Here is a 16635-nt window from a genome sequence, read left to right on the forward strand (position 1 = left end):
ACTTTGTATAACTAACATGAAAAAACTAACAAGACATGGACGATCCCAACGACGGTGAGGAACGATGGGTTATGTGTGACTGACGCTAATGTTCTTTTTTAGTAGAAACAAAATAGAGTGAGTGATGAGATGAGATGATGATGGGAGAAAGTGAGTAAACAAAGGAGTATTTTATGGTGAACTTTAATTTTGAGTTGATTCATAATTGTGTATGAAGAGGGATAATATTACTAAAATGAGGAGTGAGGTTAACATCGATTCAGTTCATCGATTCTTTGAATCTCAAAATTAAAAACTAAGAACCGAACTAAACTAGATCGATTTAAGTTGGTTCGGTTCGGTTTTGAACAGAACCAATAAGATGAGATACGTTTTCAGTTTTGTTCGGTTTGGATTTTCAATTTCATCGGTTTTATCCGAACCACTTACACTCTTAACAAAAGTGAAGGGTGTATATTTCAATTAAAAAGGAGGCAGTTCCCGTAAGTTTAACTCAGTTGAAAGGAAAGTTCTTTAAAAATGATTGAGAAAATTTATGTAAAAAGAAAATTACTTTTCATTATTTTAATGGATTGAATGCGTAATTTTCAAGATAAAATTCTGATTTTGAAAGAAAAAGAAATTTCTGCCTTTGAATCCGAGAGAACCCGGGTTCGAGCCCCACTAGTGCCTTTGGAGGGAGGTAAATATAATTACCTTTGTAAGTGCTCTTTGAGCACGAAGGTCTTCCCTGTCTTGGACTGGGGTACCATCCCCTCACCCTAAACTTTGTGTAACCAAAAAAAAAAAAAAAAAAAGAAATTCACGGCTACTCGACTTTGTAAGTGGGTTCAGTGCCATCGTTCGATTTTTACTTTTTCCTCTATCAACTGTTTATTATTCCATGGATCAAATCACACCGTTGCCGTCAACCGCACCGGAGCAAAGAGGCGCCGGCGGCAAACTTCGAAAGCCACCGCCGAGAAAGCCACCAGCCAGTCCTTACGCCCGTCCACCATCGAACCGCCGATGGATTTCAAAGCTCGTTGATCCTGCCTACCGCATCATCGCTGACGGAGCCACTCGTTTTCTTCCTTCTTTCTTCTCCGCTACTGATTCCGCTACTAACCCTCCTTCCATTGAAGATGATCAAGGTTAGTTTCTCTTTTCGCGTTCCTTATTTTTCAGACACAATTAACCTAGATCTCTTATGAATTATCATTGTTGCCATTGCGAGCATGATTATAGTGATTACAAACAGTAATTAAACAATGTGAGTTGTTTAACTTGAGATTATGACATAATTAGTTTGGTTACCAAGTGATGTTATGTGAGGGAGAGAGTTAAGTAGCTTTGGTTACAGGATGATGAATTAATTGATGCAGAGTTTTAGAATTTGAACTTTGAAATTGAAGTCCTAATTTATTAGTGGCAGTGTATATTTGGGACTCTGTTTTGTTGAAACCTTACAAATATACAATTATTTTATATAGTCGTAATAAGAACAGTATATGAAGGCACTGTTTGGTAGATGATAGCTTATAGTGTATAGCTGATGGCGGATAAGTTAGCTGATTGAATTTGTAGTGTTTTGTAAAACCAGCGCTTGAACCAGCTTATATATTGTCACTTCACGCTACATGGGTAAAATTGAGATAAAAAATGATAAGCTACAAGCTTTAAGCTATAAGCTACTTGAATTAGGGTCCATTTGGATTAGGTTTATTTTGAGCTTATGCAAAACAACTTATGCAAACAAATAAGTTTTTATGTATTATTCATAAGTTTGTAAATGAGGGGTAGCCTTGGCGCAACCGGTAAAGTTGTTGTCATGTATCTGAAAGGTCATGGGTTCAAGTCCTGCAAACAACCTCTTGTGTCAAAAACAGGGTAAGGATGCGTACAATACACCAAAAAAAAATAAATCATAAGTTTGTAAATGTAGTTTATGAAAAAACAGTTTATAAAGAAACAATTTTCGTTTGTGAGAACTTATAAATTAATATATAAGCTTATTTATTTGAATAAGCTCAAAATAAGCCTAATCCAAACAGACCCTTAACTTATAAAAAAACGCTACAAGCTAGTAAAAATAAGCTATAAGCTCATGAGAAAATTACGGTTACCAAACGGGTCTTTTTTAGTCAAATGAGCTTATAAGCCATAAGCTATAAGTTATAAGCTCAAATATGTGGATTGCCAAAAAAAACCCGAACCCTACTTTAAGTATTTGTAAAAATGGCGTTTGATCTTAACTTATGCATTTAATGGGATGATTAACATGTTAGCGGGTGATGTTTCTATTGATTTCAATGAAAGTCCTTCATTTTACTAACTAAAGCTTAGTAGAGGGGCAAATGTAACGACAACCATATTAGCTTAATGTGAACTAATAGTTGTAGGTATGGCAAATCTTTGATGTTTGTTTTAAAATGGGTGTAATGATAAGGTGCCATGAAGTTTGTGGCTTTCAAGAATGACATATTAAAAGAGATAGTATTCTCGCATTTCTCTGAAGCTACTTACTATTCTATTTCCTGAGCGTTTCATCCTGCTGTCTAAATTTGTATTTTATCAGTGTAAAGAGATAGTCTGGTGCTTGATACATGTTAAATATTATTTTTGCTTTTTATGCTTTCAACTTATAGACACAACAAGCCCTTTAGTTGTGGCGTTAAATATTTAGCCTATTGTCAATGTGTTAGATATATAATTTCAGGTACTGATTATTATTGATATTGGCGATACACTCATATTCCCGATCATTTTATTGAGTTGTGACAGGTAAATTGGGAACCAGTGAACAACACAATGAAGATAGTCTGCTCAAAATCAATTTACATGTAAGAAATGTTTTTGCTTCTTCTCTATTAGTGTATAGTTTTATGCTTAGTATGTTGCAGTTGTGATTACTTACAACATAGAACCAGTCTATAACTACCCTATTTTGTATATTATTTCTAACAACTTTTTTTAGGCTGGCCACTGGTACTGTTATTCAGGATTAGTAACTATGCTATACAAAATAAATTTTGCCTCTAAACAAATTCGAGTAGTTACTTTCATAAATTATTCTTCCAAGCAGATACAAATTAACGCTCCATTTACACTTTTGTAATGATATGGCCTTATCCATTAATGTCACATGACTGATTATAATTTATCTGGATTTTCATATCATATGCTCGTGTGACAAGCCCTTTCAGCCTTGTTCTTCATTTTCTTCATCCTAAAGTTTTGTTTGTTTGAATCCATCTATTTCAATGAATAACTTCCTCTTTTTTTTTTTTTATCTATCTCACTTTCAGTATTTCATGCCTCAATTCTTGGTATTGAATTTGATTATTTTCCTATTATCAAATTTGCTTATTTATTCGCAGCTCCCACAATCTGAATTGTCTAAAATGGCAAGCATCGGTGATGGTAGCAGTAAGCAAAACAGCAGTTTTGACTTTGTTCTGCCTAGGCGTGTTGAGAAAGGAGAGCAACATGAGAATAATAAGCTTTCAGATATAGAGCAACTGGTGAAACGAACAAAATTCACTAGGTACATTAATTAACTTCATAATAACTGTAGTAGTTTTTTCTCCACCTTGCTGAGTGGCTCATTTACCAGTTTTATTATTGAAGTTGGTAATGCTGTAAGATCAGATTGTTCATCCCTATGGCTTAGAACTTACACAAGGTTCTTGTAATTTGATATACAATTTTTATAGAGATGAACCCTGTTTGTTATTCTTATGTTTCTTGCCAACGTTGGTTGTTTTGGGATGGAATTCAAAAAAAATTATCATCGTCTGTCTTCTTTTTCTCCTCATGTGGATATCCTAGAGCACAGAAAAGTCTCGTTTGGATATTACTTGCATAGTTTATGATATTTTCAAGCATGCCTCTCTTATTTGGCGTTTGAAATATTTAAGCCACTCCTAGGCATTGGCTTAACAAAATAAAAGCTAATACTGAGCCTTTTACTCTCAATGATATAAGTTCAAATTTGTGACAATTTTTTTTATACATGTGTCAAAACTTAATGTGTAGTTTGATTAAAATATAAAGGGTATATCTGTGTGTGTGTGTGGAAGGCTTGGGATAGAGGGAAACAAGCGTTAATTTTTCAATCTCGGATTGACTTAAAGTGTATAAAAATGAATGAAGGTCGTTCCCCATGAGCATAGCTCGGTTGGTCGGGACATCGCATAATATATGCAGGGGTCGGGGGTCAAATCCCGGATTTCCCACTTATTCACCTTAAAAAGGTGAATTTCTAGCTACTAGGCTACTCGACCAAAATAATAATAATGAATGAAGGTCAATTGGACGGTTACACTTAGATGTTAATCTTTCATTTTATTTTCTTGAAAAGAATATCCAAATAGGAGAATAATTTTACTTAAAAATGAAACAATTACCTTCCTTTCCTTTTGAAACGTCGCATCATGATGAAAACCATTTGTTGTTGCTTTCTCCAGACCATCTAAATATCTTTAATCTTCTTATGTAGAGATGAATTCAATCGTATGGTGGAAATTTTGAATTCAAGAGAAATCGACGTTTTGAATGTTGAAGAAGGAAAGGAGCATACAAATTTGACTTCTAGACAAGATGTTGGGGGCCTTGTAGCGGCACACAAGCTTCCGAAGGTTTTCAATGAACGAAGGCACGAAGAATCAAATGCAGCCATACGGGGTAGCGCAACACCTGGCATCTCAAAAGTGTGTGAGCATTGCATGTACTTGTTTGAACTATTCACATTTACTAATAGCCATGATAAATTCCTTGCCAATATGTGCTATCTTCTTAGGGCTGAATTGTGTCTACAATCTATTAGATATCTATGGTAGAGTTGGGCAAGAGAAAGGAGAGAAGAAAGAATGTGTAGTACTTCAAAATTAAAGTTGTTATTGTTGGAAATCGTTGTGCAAAAGATTATATCAGTTTGGAAACAATCTCAATTGATTTTCTTGGGGGAATCTTATCCCAGATTTTATTGGGATAAAAATTTTCATCAATAGGTTGTCTCTACCCAATTATAGCTTTAAGTAGCTTATTCAATTTATAATTACCATTTATAATTTTTTTATTGTTATTATTCTGTCCTCTTATTAGAATTTTATTGTTACCAACGATAGCACACGATAATTAATTTGTTGCAAAAACTCATGAATCATGGTATTATTTCTCCTTGAACACACACACACACAATTATGTGTAAATTGACAGTGAAATCTTCAAGCTCAAATCTGTCTTGTCTTAAGAAAGAAATATGGGGTTTGACATTCCCTGAAAGCCGGCATTTGAATTGTAAAATGTTTTTGTACACAATTCCGTGGAAATATAGGGTGAAATGTTCGAATTTAAATTTCACTTATCTTAAGGAAGAAAGATTTAGCTTGACAGTACCTGAAATATTAGTATGCATTTGAATTGTAAAACATGTAGTCATTTTAGGGTTAGTTTTGTTGTATAATAGTCTAATTAACAACTCTACAGGGTCAAGATGAAATCGGTGCTTCACCAATTGAGATTGCTAGAGCATTTATGGGTTCCCAAGCATCCGAAGGAGGCCCCAGTTCTAAAAACATGATTCAAACTGTCGAAAGCACAATGCTCCTTACTGATGAAGCTGCAATAAAATCATATGATCCATCACCATCAAAAAAGTCACCAACAGGCTGGCCAGGGGCATTCGTGCAGCATGCTTACTCAACACCACAAAGTCAGGGAAGCAAATATGGATTTCTTAATCATGCACGGACTCCGTATTCCAAAACTCTATTAACAAAGTCTAAGTCCAAGGTTTGTTTTTTCAGATATAACATATCTTGTACTTCAATGCTCAAATTGTATTTAAAATTGTATTGTTTTTTGTTTTCTTTTTCTCCAGTTGATTCATACCCAAGGCAGTTACAGCCGCATTTCATCAACTCCTCTCCGTCAATCACAAACAAGTCTGTATCTGAAGGTAGGTCTCAATGATCTGTTATTGTGATTCTATTCGACTTATTGTATGTTGATTCCCTTAACACCCCATAGCTAATACTGAAATTCTTATGTAACAGTCTTAATGGTTATAATTATTGGTTAGAATAAGTTAATTTTGGTTGAAGTTTGATCCTTTCACGGTCTATGGCATTCTTATCTATCTTGCTTACTTGTTTGACCTTTGCTTATGTTAAGCGTTAAGAGATTGTAGATAAATGATACTGACAGATTTTTATTTAATCAATTAATGGGTGATCACATTTCAAAACTTAACTTGCTACCAAACTCGATTGTACGAGCCAAATATCTAAAATTTCCTGCTTTGACTTTAGCATTCAGAGGTGTGCTGGGAAAATGGAGACGATGCAATTTTATTTGGCATCCTAGTGTTTGTAAAGAGTAAAGACCAAGATTTTTTTCACTTATTAGTTTGGTTATTGCCTACAAACTTTAAATTAAAGATTTTGTAGATATATTCTAATAATGAAATTGAAACTTTTCATATCTCAAGTAAAGGGCATCTAAAACCTCGAAAATTTGATCATGAAAGTAGGAATTTTTTGTGCTTTTTTCTGAATCTGGCAAGTTTTGTCAAAATAATTTAACTTTTTTTAATCAAGTTCATCTCAAGCTTCGGTCATTATGTTTGTTTGAGATTTTATTATTTAACTATCTTGTATTTGAATTTGGTTCATTCCTTTAGTTTCAATATTTTATTTAATTCTTTAAAATGGTTGATTACTTTTTCCTTTCTGCTGGTAATTGGTTACTAACATAATTATATAATAAACATAGGACAAATCTGAAGTTGGTGCATCGGAAAGTGGATATGGGTCTGTTGGACCTATTCGTCGAACTAGGCATAAGGTTGGTGTACAATCAACTTCACGGAGACCGGCATATTCATCTATGAGTTCTTCACAGAGAGAAAATTCCAGTTTTATTGAATCTTCAACTCCTACTGTTGCAACAAGAATGGATCTGGGCTGGATGAGCAGCAGTCATAAGCCATTGGGCTTTGAGCGCAGTGTTCCAACAGTACCCACGCATACTAGTTTGATGGCTAAGAAGATATTGGAGCATATTGATAGAAACATTCCCACTCCTAAGGAGAAATCTGCTGAGCTGAAGCTAGCAACTAAATGGAATAATGCTGAATCTTCGGTTAATACAAGTACTGTCTTTTCAAATGTAGACAATGGCTTGGTTAAACCAAAAGATGTTAGCCCTAGTAAATACAATGAGTTTTGTGGAACGGATTCTATTCTAAGAAATGAAGATGAAGGGAACTGCAATGTTGATATTCAACCTAGGGAGAGTACTGATAAATCTGTTGACATCACAAAAGAAGGGACTTTGACATCTGACCTGAATGTTCACAGAAGTATCCCCAGACTCGCTAATGATGCAAGGACTACACAAAATTTTGGTAGTTCTCAAATGTTTTCAGTGAAGTCTACTGACAAGGTACTCTATTTTATGGCCATTAATGTTTTTACATGTAGTTTTGTCCTAAATTTGTCACACAAGGATAAGGCGAGAAAAATTGTTTGTCTGTTTGAAAAAAAAACGATTTTGGGGCTAAATTATATGTAGTTTTATGCACCCTGTGGTATTATAATATAGCAAAATTGGATAGTTTAGATGACCAATGGTAGAAGAAGGAATTAAGTTGTAACAACCTTACCTACATGGAGATAATGGCAAGATAGTGGGAAAGGCATCCAGAAATAAAGGTTTTGGGGCTGGGAAGTTATTTTGTGGTAGCCAATTTACTAATTATTTATAGATTTAAATATTATGGTCATTGTCAAATATAATTATTTATTTAATATCTTGAAAATTTTGTTATCAAGTGTTCCCTATAATGTATAAATACACCCTTCTTTGTTTGAGTCCATTTTTCAGTTTTGAACATACACCAAATAATACTAAGGACTAAATAAAAAGTTCTCTCGTGGATTTGGTCATTACATAGGCTTAAAAATCCTCCTTGCCCCTCTCTAGATTTTTCTCTCAAACCTCTCTCTAGAATTTCTCATCGCCTCCCTCCTCAAATCCAAATCCTTTCTCTTCCGATGTAGACCACTGGAGTGGTGGTGCGACGAGGTTCAACCTCCGCACCACCGGTGACCCTCTTCCCGTCCGGCGGTTGTTGTGCCTTGTTCTGCTTGCCGGAGGTTGGTGTTGCTGCGGTCGGAGTGTCTTCTGTGTTCTCTTCCCCTGTGGTTGGTGCTGCTGAGGTCGGAGTGAGCTAGGCAGTGGTGCTTCCACCTTGACGGAGGGTTTTTGGGTGTTGTAGGTGGGCGGCGCTGCCACTGGTCTAGGCTAGTGTTGTCGCGCCGCCGCGCCGGAGTGTCGGTTTTTTTCTTTCGTTTTTTTTTTCCGGTTTCTGTCCAGATCTGCTATAGATTTTGGTGGTGGTGGTGAGTTGTGGCCACGTTTTTGGAGGTTTGGTGGTGATGGCTCCCTCTTGCGTTTTCCTCAGTCCGTGATGCATTTCCAACTCCTTCCATCACTGCTTTGCTGCTGTCACTGTTCCGATATGTTTTATTGGCCAAACCCTCTTTTCATTTCGGAACTTTGAGCTCTCTATTGTGGCTGGTTTCCTTTTGCAGTCTATCACTGTTGTTCGCGGTGTGAGGCTTGGTGGTGGTGGAACTGTCACGGATCCGTTTTGTTTGGAGGTGTTTTGAGAGGTGGTAGTGGTGGCGTATAATAGATGTGGTGGTTGGTGCTGTTTTCTCCGTGGTGTGGTGGTGGTGATGTGTAGTGGTGCTGATATGCGGGGATGTGGTGGTGGTGTGTGATGGTGGTGGTGCCTTTTCCTTGTCACCGATCTGGATTGTGTTTTCCACTTCAAACCGGCGTCGCTGCTCGTGTTTTGTTGTTGGTTTTCAGTCTTCCTCTGATCTGTATTTGTGTGGCCATCTGTTTTCTTGGTGAGGCGGTTTGGCGGAATAGTTTTTGGTGGTGGTGATGGGGAGGAGTGGTGGTGGTGGTGGCTCGTTTTGAGGTGGTGGTAGTGGCGGTGATGTGTGATTTGGATTGGTGGTCGCAGATCTGGTGTTGAAACGCTCTGTGGACGGGAGCTTTTTCAGGGGGTGGTCTAGGAGGTGGGTGTTTTTGTGGTGGTTGTTGTGAGTGATTTCTTTTGGAGGCCGCCTTTGTTATTCGGGTCCATATCCGTTGTTGCTTACTCTTGTTTGTGTTTAGGGTGCTTTGACGATGGATGTCCTTCGATCTGAGCAGCTTCCTTTTTTTGATTTGATTGACGTTTGGCACAACCGCAAATCATGCCGTTTGTCTTACCTTTTGTGTGTTGGATGTTGGTGGGCCGATTATTTTGCTTCGAGATCGGGAGCTGGTGTCTTACTGCAATTTTGTTTTGATTGGCTTTGGTGTTTCTCACGTGGACCGGGGGTGAGGTGGCCTTCTGATTTTGTCCTGAAGTTTGGTGGGCCGATCGCTTTTGATTCGAGATCGGGAGTCAGTTCTTTGGTTCAAGTTTGGTTTTTGGCTTTTTTAGGTGTTCTTTCGGTGGACTGGAGATTGTGCGGTGGTGGAGGATGATTGATTTTTAGAAAAGGTAGAAGTGGCTCAGTTTGGGTGTTGAGGACTGGTTTTCTTTTACAAAGGTGTTCTTTTGGGGTGAGTAGTGACGATGGGTGTTATGGATGCCGTTTTACTATGGTCGGTTGACTAGGAGTCATTTTCAGGTGGGGTTGTGTTTTTTTGGTGGGTGTTGTCCTTTTGAGTGTTGATCGCTTGGTTGTTGTTGTGAACAAAAAGAATATACATTACATAGATCAGTTTGTTACAATGAATTCTACAGGGAATAAGACGAAAAACTAGATATATAAGGGATAAAAATATATCTAAATTGTTTTTTTTTTATATATTATATTATCATCACAATACATATGTTTTTGGCCTACTATTTCATGAACGTAATGTTTTTGATGTACTAACTGTGCAGGATGTTTTGATGGCTCTCCCAAGTGTTGGTCAGTATCCTTTAGTAAATCAAGAAAAGAAGACAGTCGCTAATAATGCCGCTAGTAAACCAGTTTTAGCTCCAATTTCCATCAAGAAGCCTGAATCAAAATGGGCCTTAGCATCAGATAACAGCTCGGGATTTACCTTCCCTGTTACAGCAACCTCGTCTGTATTCTCTGAACCGCCAACACCATCCATCATGCCATTATTATTCTCTACTGGTAATCAGCAACAATTAGAAGAAACATCTAATCAATTGTTATACAGTTTTGGAGTTAAAATGTCAAATCCAGCAGTAGTCTTTTCCTTCCCTTCCACAAGCAATACAGTTGATAATGATGCTGGAGTCATAAAGTATAACTTTGGTTCAATCAATACGGCAAGGCTGTCGTTTTCATTTGAAAAAACTGCTGTCAACTGTTGAGTAAAACGAACAAATGAGGTTCCAAAAGATTGTCTCTGCTAATTTTTTACCTCTCATTTCTTTATTTATACCCTTCAACAGGCTACCAGCAGGTTTTGTACTTTAGCTTACAATTTGTTTTAAGGTGAATATGAGGAAAATGATGTCGTTTTGGTGCAGAAAATGTGATGTTTATGGTTCTCATGATCTCATCCCACTTGTGTATTTTCTTTCTAAAACGCATCTCATCGGAAAACATAAAAGGTTATATGATGAGATCTTTTTATTCGAGAAGGATTTTGTCGCAGGGCATGCAACCTTGATTCATGCATTGCGCTTTTTTTCTACTAGAGAAGTACATTTTTATTTTTTATCATGAGCGATTAGACAAAAACCTTCTAAAATTTTAAACTTTTGTAAAAAAACCCCGACTTTTAAGAAAGTATATATGTTGGAGTTGAAATATTAATCAGGAATATATATCATTAGAATGAATATAATGGACACATGTAAGAAAAAAAAAAATTATGTATAGATATTTTCTTATACATAAAATTGATTAGAATAAATAACTTGATTTTAGTCAAATAATTACTTAAAATTTTCTATATCAATTTGATTTTAACAATTTGTTTTTATTAAAATTATATGTATAGATATTTGAACCTTTTAAATTGTATTAAACAGTACTTATATTTTTTAATGACATTAACAATATAACAAAAGTTTTTCTATCATATGTGAATTTGCACATGTTAAGAAGATCAAAGTGATTCTTCGGCTTTTAGACCCCTAAATTTTTTCCATATTCACTTTTGATCCATCTTTTAAAGTAAATTCATATGTAGAATTCATATTTTTGAATTAAATTTGCGGAAAAGTTTATAATATTAAATATGAATTTTAATATTTTTGGTGGTTAAAAATTCATATTTTGTTAAAAAGTTCTAATATTTTTTGGTAGAGATTTTTACAATATTATACACATTTCTTCACAATTTTATAAAAAAATACATAAAGTAGGAAAATTTTAGAAGGACTATAACAAAAACTTGAAATATTTATAGGGCCCAAAAACATATTTAATCATAATTTATGTGTATAAATTAGTTTTAGTTTAGTTGAAAAAAATCACCAAAAGGTGTGGTTTGTACCAATGTATTGTGAAGATAAATAATATTTGTAGAACTATTTTTTGACAATTTTTGTAACAACTTTCTCTTCCATTCTCACATTATGTTTTTACTTTCTCCATGTTGTTTTGATTTTTGTGCCAATACCTCATTTTAATTATGAATTTATGGTTGTTACAAAAATTGTCATTAAAATGGTCGTTCAAATAATACAACTCTATTGTGTACGTTTAAACAAGATTTATGGGTGAATGTTAATGGATTGTGTATGTTGTGTTGTAAATCAGTGCACGCTTTCATTCTCCTTACGCCCAAACCCAAGCTTTCATTCTCACCATCTAAAATGTCCTCCCGACGTTGAATTTCAACTCTCGACAGAATCAGCGCCCTTCCTGATTCCGTTATCTGCCACATTCTTTCTTTTCTCCCTACCAAACAATCTGCTGCCACAAGCATTCTCTCCAAAAGATGGAATCCATTGTGGCACTCAGTTTTCACTCTCAACTTCGACGATCAAAGCTTTACAGACTTCCACGCTTTTCTACTTTTCGTCTACTCAGTCATGCTCATCCGTGACCCCACATTGCCTATCCGATTGTTCCACCTCAAATGTGGTACCTCACCGGGATGTTATCCTCATGATATCAATCGATTTGTTCCTGTTGCTGTCAAAAAAGGAATTGAGAATCTCATCTTAGATTTTACCGGCGCTAGTCACGATTTTCTAATCAGATTAGGTCTTACTTTTTCATACAAATGCTAGTCTAAATGCTTTCATACAAGAGCAAGGTTTAAGAACTGCGTACATGATTTTGCCTAAAAAATACATTTAGAAAAAAAAACCAAACTAGAAATAAACCAAACTTGGTCTTACAATTTGGGCTAAATTATATTGGAGGTCTGTAAGCTTAAGTTATTTTATTTTAACAGGTTGGTTTTTTAAGTTTTTCTTTACCACTTAAGTCTTTTAAATTATTTAAATTTTACAAGTTAATTCCTTAAGTTATTTTGTATTACTTAGGTCTTTTAAATTATTTAACTTTAATAATATCGGAGATTTCAGATCTTAAAAATGTAAGTGATTCGGCGTTTAAAAGTTATAATTAAGTAACTTAAAAGACCCCCCTTCCTGACTGAAATTCCGGGACGTAGTGGATAAATGTCGTATACGATGTCAAGACATCAGAAATGTCAAATGCTATGTCCAGACATGTAACAACACAAATAACAAATAACTTAATGTAAAGTGCATGAAGGAAATAAGACAAGATATTTGTTAACCAAGTTCGGTGTAACGTCACCTACATCTGGGGGGCTACCAAGCTAGGAAGGAAATCTACTATAATAGTATCAGTTTGAAGCCTTCATAAACTTCTCCAGTCTACTAGCTTTGCAGCTGATTGCTACCCGTGTGATTTCTATCTAAGGCACTCCTAGATATGAGAGCCCCACTTACTTCCAGTCAATCACTCACCAGTGATAATCAACACTTACAAATGAAATGGAGACACTCCGTGTAAAACATAATCCACTCTTGCTTAAAAGCTTGCGAGTGATTCAGAACTTACAACTCAACTAACAGTGCAACTCTAGCATCAAGGTGATATAAGAGTGGCTCACAAACAACAAGGACTCAAAACCCTAATAAGACTCTTTTGTTAAATGATGGCTTTGATCCAATACAGCTCAAATAAAACAAACCATCTTTGTGCTTTGATAATCAATGGCATGACCTAGAAAGGTATACAAAATAAAGCACAAGGCTTAACAATGAAACCCTAATAGACTCCATTCAATTATATTGAATTGGGTGAATAAAACCAGGGTATGAGTCTTTCCATTCAACAACTTGAGATTTTTCTTCACAGGCTAAACAATTTCAGCTGACAATAATTATATTTCACCTACAATCTTCTAGAAGCAACCTATATTTTTCACAAATATATTTGCATCAAATATTCCTTCCGTAGATATATTTGCATCATACGATACAAAAATATATTTGCTATCCATAAATATATTTTCAGCAACAATCTCCTTGAAGCACACAAATATATTTGAAACAAATCTTTTATATTTTCTACAACAATCTTCACAAAATATTTTTTACCAAATCTATTTTGCAAATACAATTCAAATATACGCCAACATTAAACTGACAAATGGAAGCTTCTAGAAACACACGCGCCTTTTGGAGTACAAGTCATCATCTGTAAAACCTTAAAAATTATACTCTCCCTCCGGTCCTATATATAAGAAAATTTTCAAAAATAATTCTGGTCCTAAATATAAGAAAATATTACAACTTTTAAGGTGTAGTTATTGTTCAAAAGACTTTTCTATCCCTTATTTAATGTGTTTGTTTTTAATATCAGTAAGTGTATTTAATGTTTCACAATTTTTTATGAGGGTATATTTGTAATAGTATGCAAAAAGTTACACTAATTAATGATTGCATTGGTTTTAATGTTTTTTGGTTTTTCATAGAGGGAGTAATAAATAATCTTGATTAAATTTTAATGAGTTTATTGTTATGAAAATAAGTAAATAGAGAGAGTAATAGAGAGAAAGAGAAGAAGAGAGAATAAGGAGAAATATTCTTATTCACTAATCTGTATATCAATGTTACAAATGAGCTCGGAAAATAGAGTAGCTTATGAATTAAGCCCAATAACCTAATAGTATGGCCCACTAACACATTTGCTATTTGGACATCCACTATTAATATTTATAACATTTATAAAATTATAAACCTCACTCATCACTCACCAGCCCCCATATCTCCCCACTCTCGTTGAATCGTAACCCTCTCTCTCTCTGCTTCTATCTCCTAAACCCTACTTTTGGTTCTCATTATCATCATATTCAATGTCATCGCACCGTTCAATCCCAAATGTGGACAGAATCAGCAACCTACCGGACTCCGTTATCTGCCACATTCTCTCTTTTCTCTCTACCAAACAATCTGCTGCAACAAGCATTCTCTCTAAAAGATGGAATCCATTGTGGCACTCAGTTTTCACTCTCGACTTCGACGACCAAAGCTTTACAGACTTCCACACTTTTCGACATTTTGTCTACTCAGGGGCGTCCCTGAGGGGGTGCAAACAGCTCAAACGAGCTGGGCCTCCCTCAAGGATGGGCCTCAATTTTTTTTTTATTTTTATATCTAGTATAATGGTGGTTTCTTTTTAGGCCCCCTTAATATCTCTTAGGCCCCCTAAGATTATTTCATTCCCTCACAAGGATGGGCCTCTTTTAGGATTAATAGAATTAGTTCCTCTTGATTTTGGTGTTAGGTGGGGGTTCCTCATGTATACGGTAGTCATTTTCACCTCTGGGTGTACCGCATATATACGACACCTTGTATTTATCTTTTAAAAAATATAAATAGAACATTGCTCTTTTAAAAAAAATTATGTTTTGATTTTATCACTGACCTCTTTTCATTTCCAGAGCCGAGCCTTCGAATTCTCATGGACGGCCCTGTGTCTACTCTGTCATGCTCACCCGTGACCCCACATTGCCCATCCGAATGTTCCACCTCAAATGTGGTACCTCCCCGGGATGTGATCCACATGATATCAATCGATTTGTTCCTGTTGCTGTCAAAAAAGGAATTGAGAATCTCATCTTAGATTTTACTAGCGCTGGTCACGATTTTCTAATCAGATTAAGTCCTACTTTGTCAAGTGTTTTCAACTGCGGCAGGAACCTTGTGGTTCTTAAGTTGAAAACAATAATAGGGAGGGTTCTTCCTCAAATCGATTTTCCCTTGCTTAAAACTCTCCATTTGGAAAAGGTTGCGATTCTAAGAGATTTTAATAAGCTTATTGAGGGGTGTCCCATTCTAGAGGAGTTGGAAATACCTTATTTACTATGTAGGTTTTCGAAAGATGGTATTGGAGAGTTTAAACACTTGCCCAATTTGGTCAGAGCTAACATTTCTAAATTTGTTCCAAAAAGTATTCAATTTGCTTGGATTTGCAATGCAAAGTTTTTGCGTTTAGAACTGGTATGACTATCACTACATATCACTAGCTAAAGTTCCATTAAGTTGAAACTTATTTCTAATGTTTGTCTTTGTAACCCACATAGCGGCATAGCGAGCATCAAGTTCACGCTTTTCATAACTTAACTCACATGGAGCTTATATTCACATCAAATTGGCGTACCAAATGGAAGTGGTTGCTAGAAATGCTGAAGAATTGCCCTAAACTTCAAAATCTTACCCTTCACAAGGTTGTACTTATGTCAATGATAATAATTTTTTTGTAGCTCTACTTTCAACTAATTTAATTTTTTTTCTTCTTTCTATGTGGATTTTGACAGCTTTATGGACATGGTATTGATGAGGATGATTGGAAGGAACCAGAAATTATTCCAAACTGCCTTTCCTCTCAACTAAGAACATGCTCGCTTATATATTACAAAGGCATGAAGTGTGAGCTTCAGTTTGCAGAGTATGTTTTGAAGAATGCCAACTTACTGCGCACGATGACAATTAGTGCCTCTCCAGGGGATTTAACTTTAAAGCACCAAATGCTAATGGATTTATCTTTGTGTCCAAGGGGCTCTATTGCATGTAAACTTTCATTCATTTGATTGAAGAAGGTTAGGACACGTCTACTTTAATTCCTATTTTCTAACGTTATATTAGATTCTAGATATGCAATAATATCAATGGGATGGTTTGAAATACATGCACTTTGTTTCATTAGCTAGGTCTCTGTCATATATTTTCAAATAAGTTTTTTGATTCTAGCTCCTCCAAACCTGTGAAATTTCCTTCCTTGCTGATAATTGTTTTTGTTTTAAGTTATATCCATGCTTATTAGTGTCAGGCAGTTGTTTACTAAATACTGATATGACACAGAACTTGAACCATCACTAAGTTCATATTGAAATTTGATTGCATGCATGTTGTTGAAGCTGTAAACAGTAGTCTCACAAACAGTACGACAATGCATTAGGTAGTCTTTTGAATGAGTTGCTCACTCTCTAAGTTAAAAATATGTTTGTCAAGTATGTCTTTTCGCTCGCCCACACGAAGGCATAGGTTGTGCACCTGAATGCACAACTAAAGATTTAAAATGTAGTTCTACGACTCTATGCTAATGCTATAAAAGTAACTTTTTT

The 16635-nt window shown here is 35.5% G+C and overlaps 2 protein-coding genes across 3 annotated transcripts in view; both read left to right on the plus strand.

The window, feature by feature from the left end:
* Positions 1-797: 797 nt before the first annotated feature.
* LOC25497956 (nuclear pore complex protein NUP1) overlaps positions 798-16635 on the plus strand; it is a 31836-nt gene continuing 15998 nt past the window's right edge. The window contains exons 1-8 of one of the 2 annotated variants that reach the window (XM_039827572.1): positions 798-1133; positions 2764-2822; positions 3360-3526; positions 4481-4691; positions 5470-5775; positions 5864-5941; positions 6757-7428; positions 9941-10181. In XM_039827572.1, coding sequence (XP_039683506.1) covers positions 884-1133; positions 2764-2822; positions 3360-3526; positions 4481-4691; positions 5470-5775; positions 5864-5941; positions 6757-7428; positions 9941-10181 — 1984 coding nt within the window. In that variant the 5' untranslated portion in view covers positions 798-883. Of the gene's footprint in view, positions 1134-2763; positions 2823-3359; positions 3527-4480; positions 4692-5469; positions 5776-5863; positions 5942-6756; positions 7429-9940; positions 10658-16635 lie in introns of those variants that run through there. The other variant, XM_039827571.1, reaches the window with a different exon arrangement.
* Positions 15586-16481, plus strand: LOC25497957 (probable FBD-associated F-box protein At5g38565). The gene is made up of 2 exons (XM_024770652.2): positions 15586-15738; positions 15829-16481. The coding sequence occupies exons 1-2, from the start codon at positions 15640-15642 to the stop codon at positions 16099-16101; spliced, it is 372 nt and encodes a 123-aa protein (XP_024626420.1). The 5' UTR covers positions 15586-15639; the 3' UTR covers positions 16102-16481.

Source organism: Medicago truncatula, chromosome 7, assembly GCF_003473485.1.
Source record: "Medicago truncatula cultivar Jemalong A17 chromosome 7, MtrunA17r5.0-ANR, whole genome shotgun sequence".
Lineage (NCBI taxonomy): Eukaryota > Viridiplantae > Streptophyta > Magnoliopsida > Fabales > Fabaceae > Medicago > Medicago truncatula.

Coding starts and splice junctions, on each gene's coding strand:
- LOC25497957 (XM_024770652.2), top strand. CDS start 15,640: ATGGAGCTTATATTCACATCAAATTGGCGTACCAAATGGAAGTGGTTG. Junction 15,739..15,828: donor AAAATCTTACCCTTCACAAG/GTTGTACTTATG, acceptor GGATTTTGACAG/CTTTATGGACATGGTATTGA.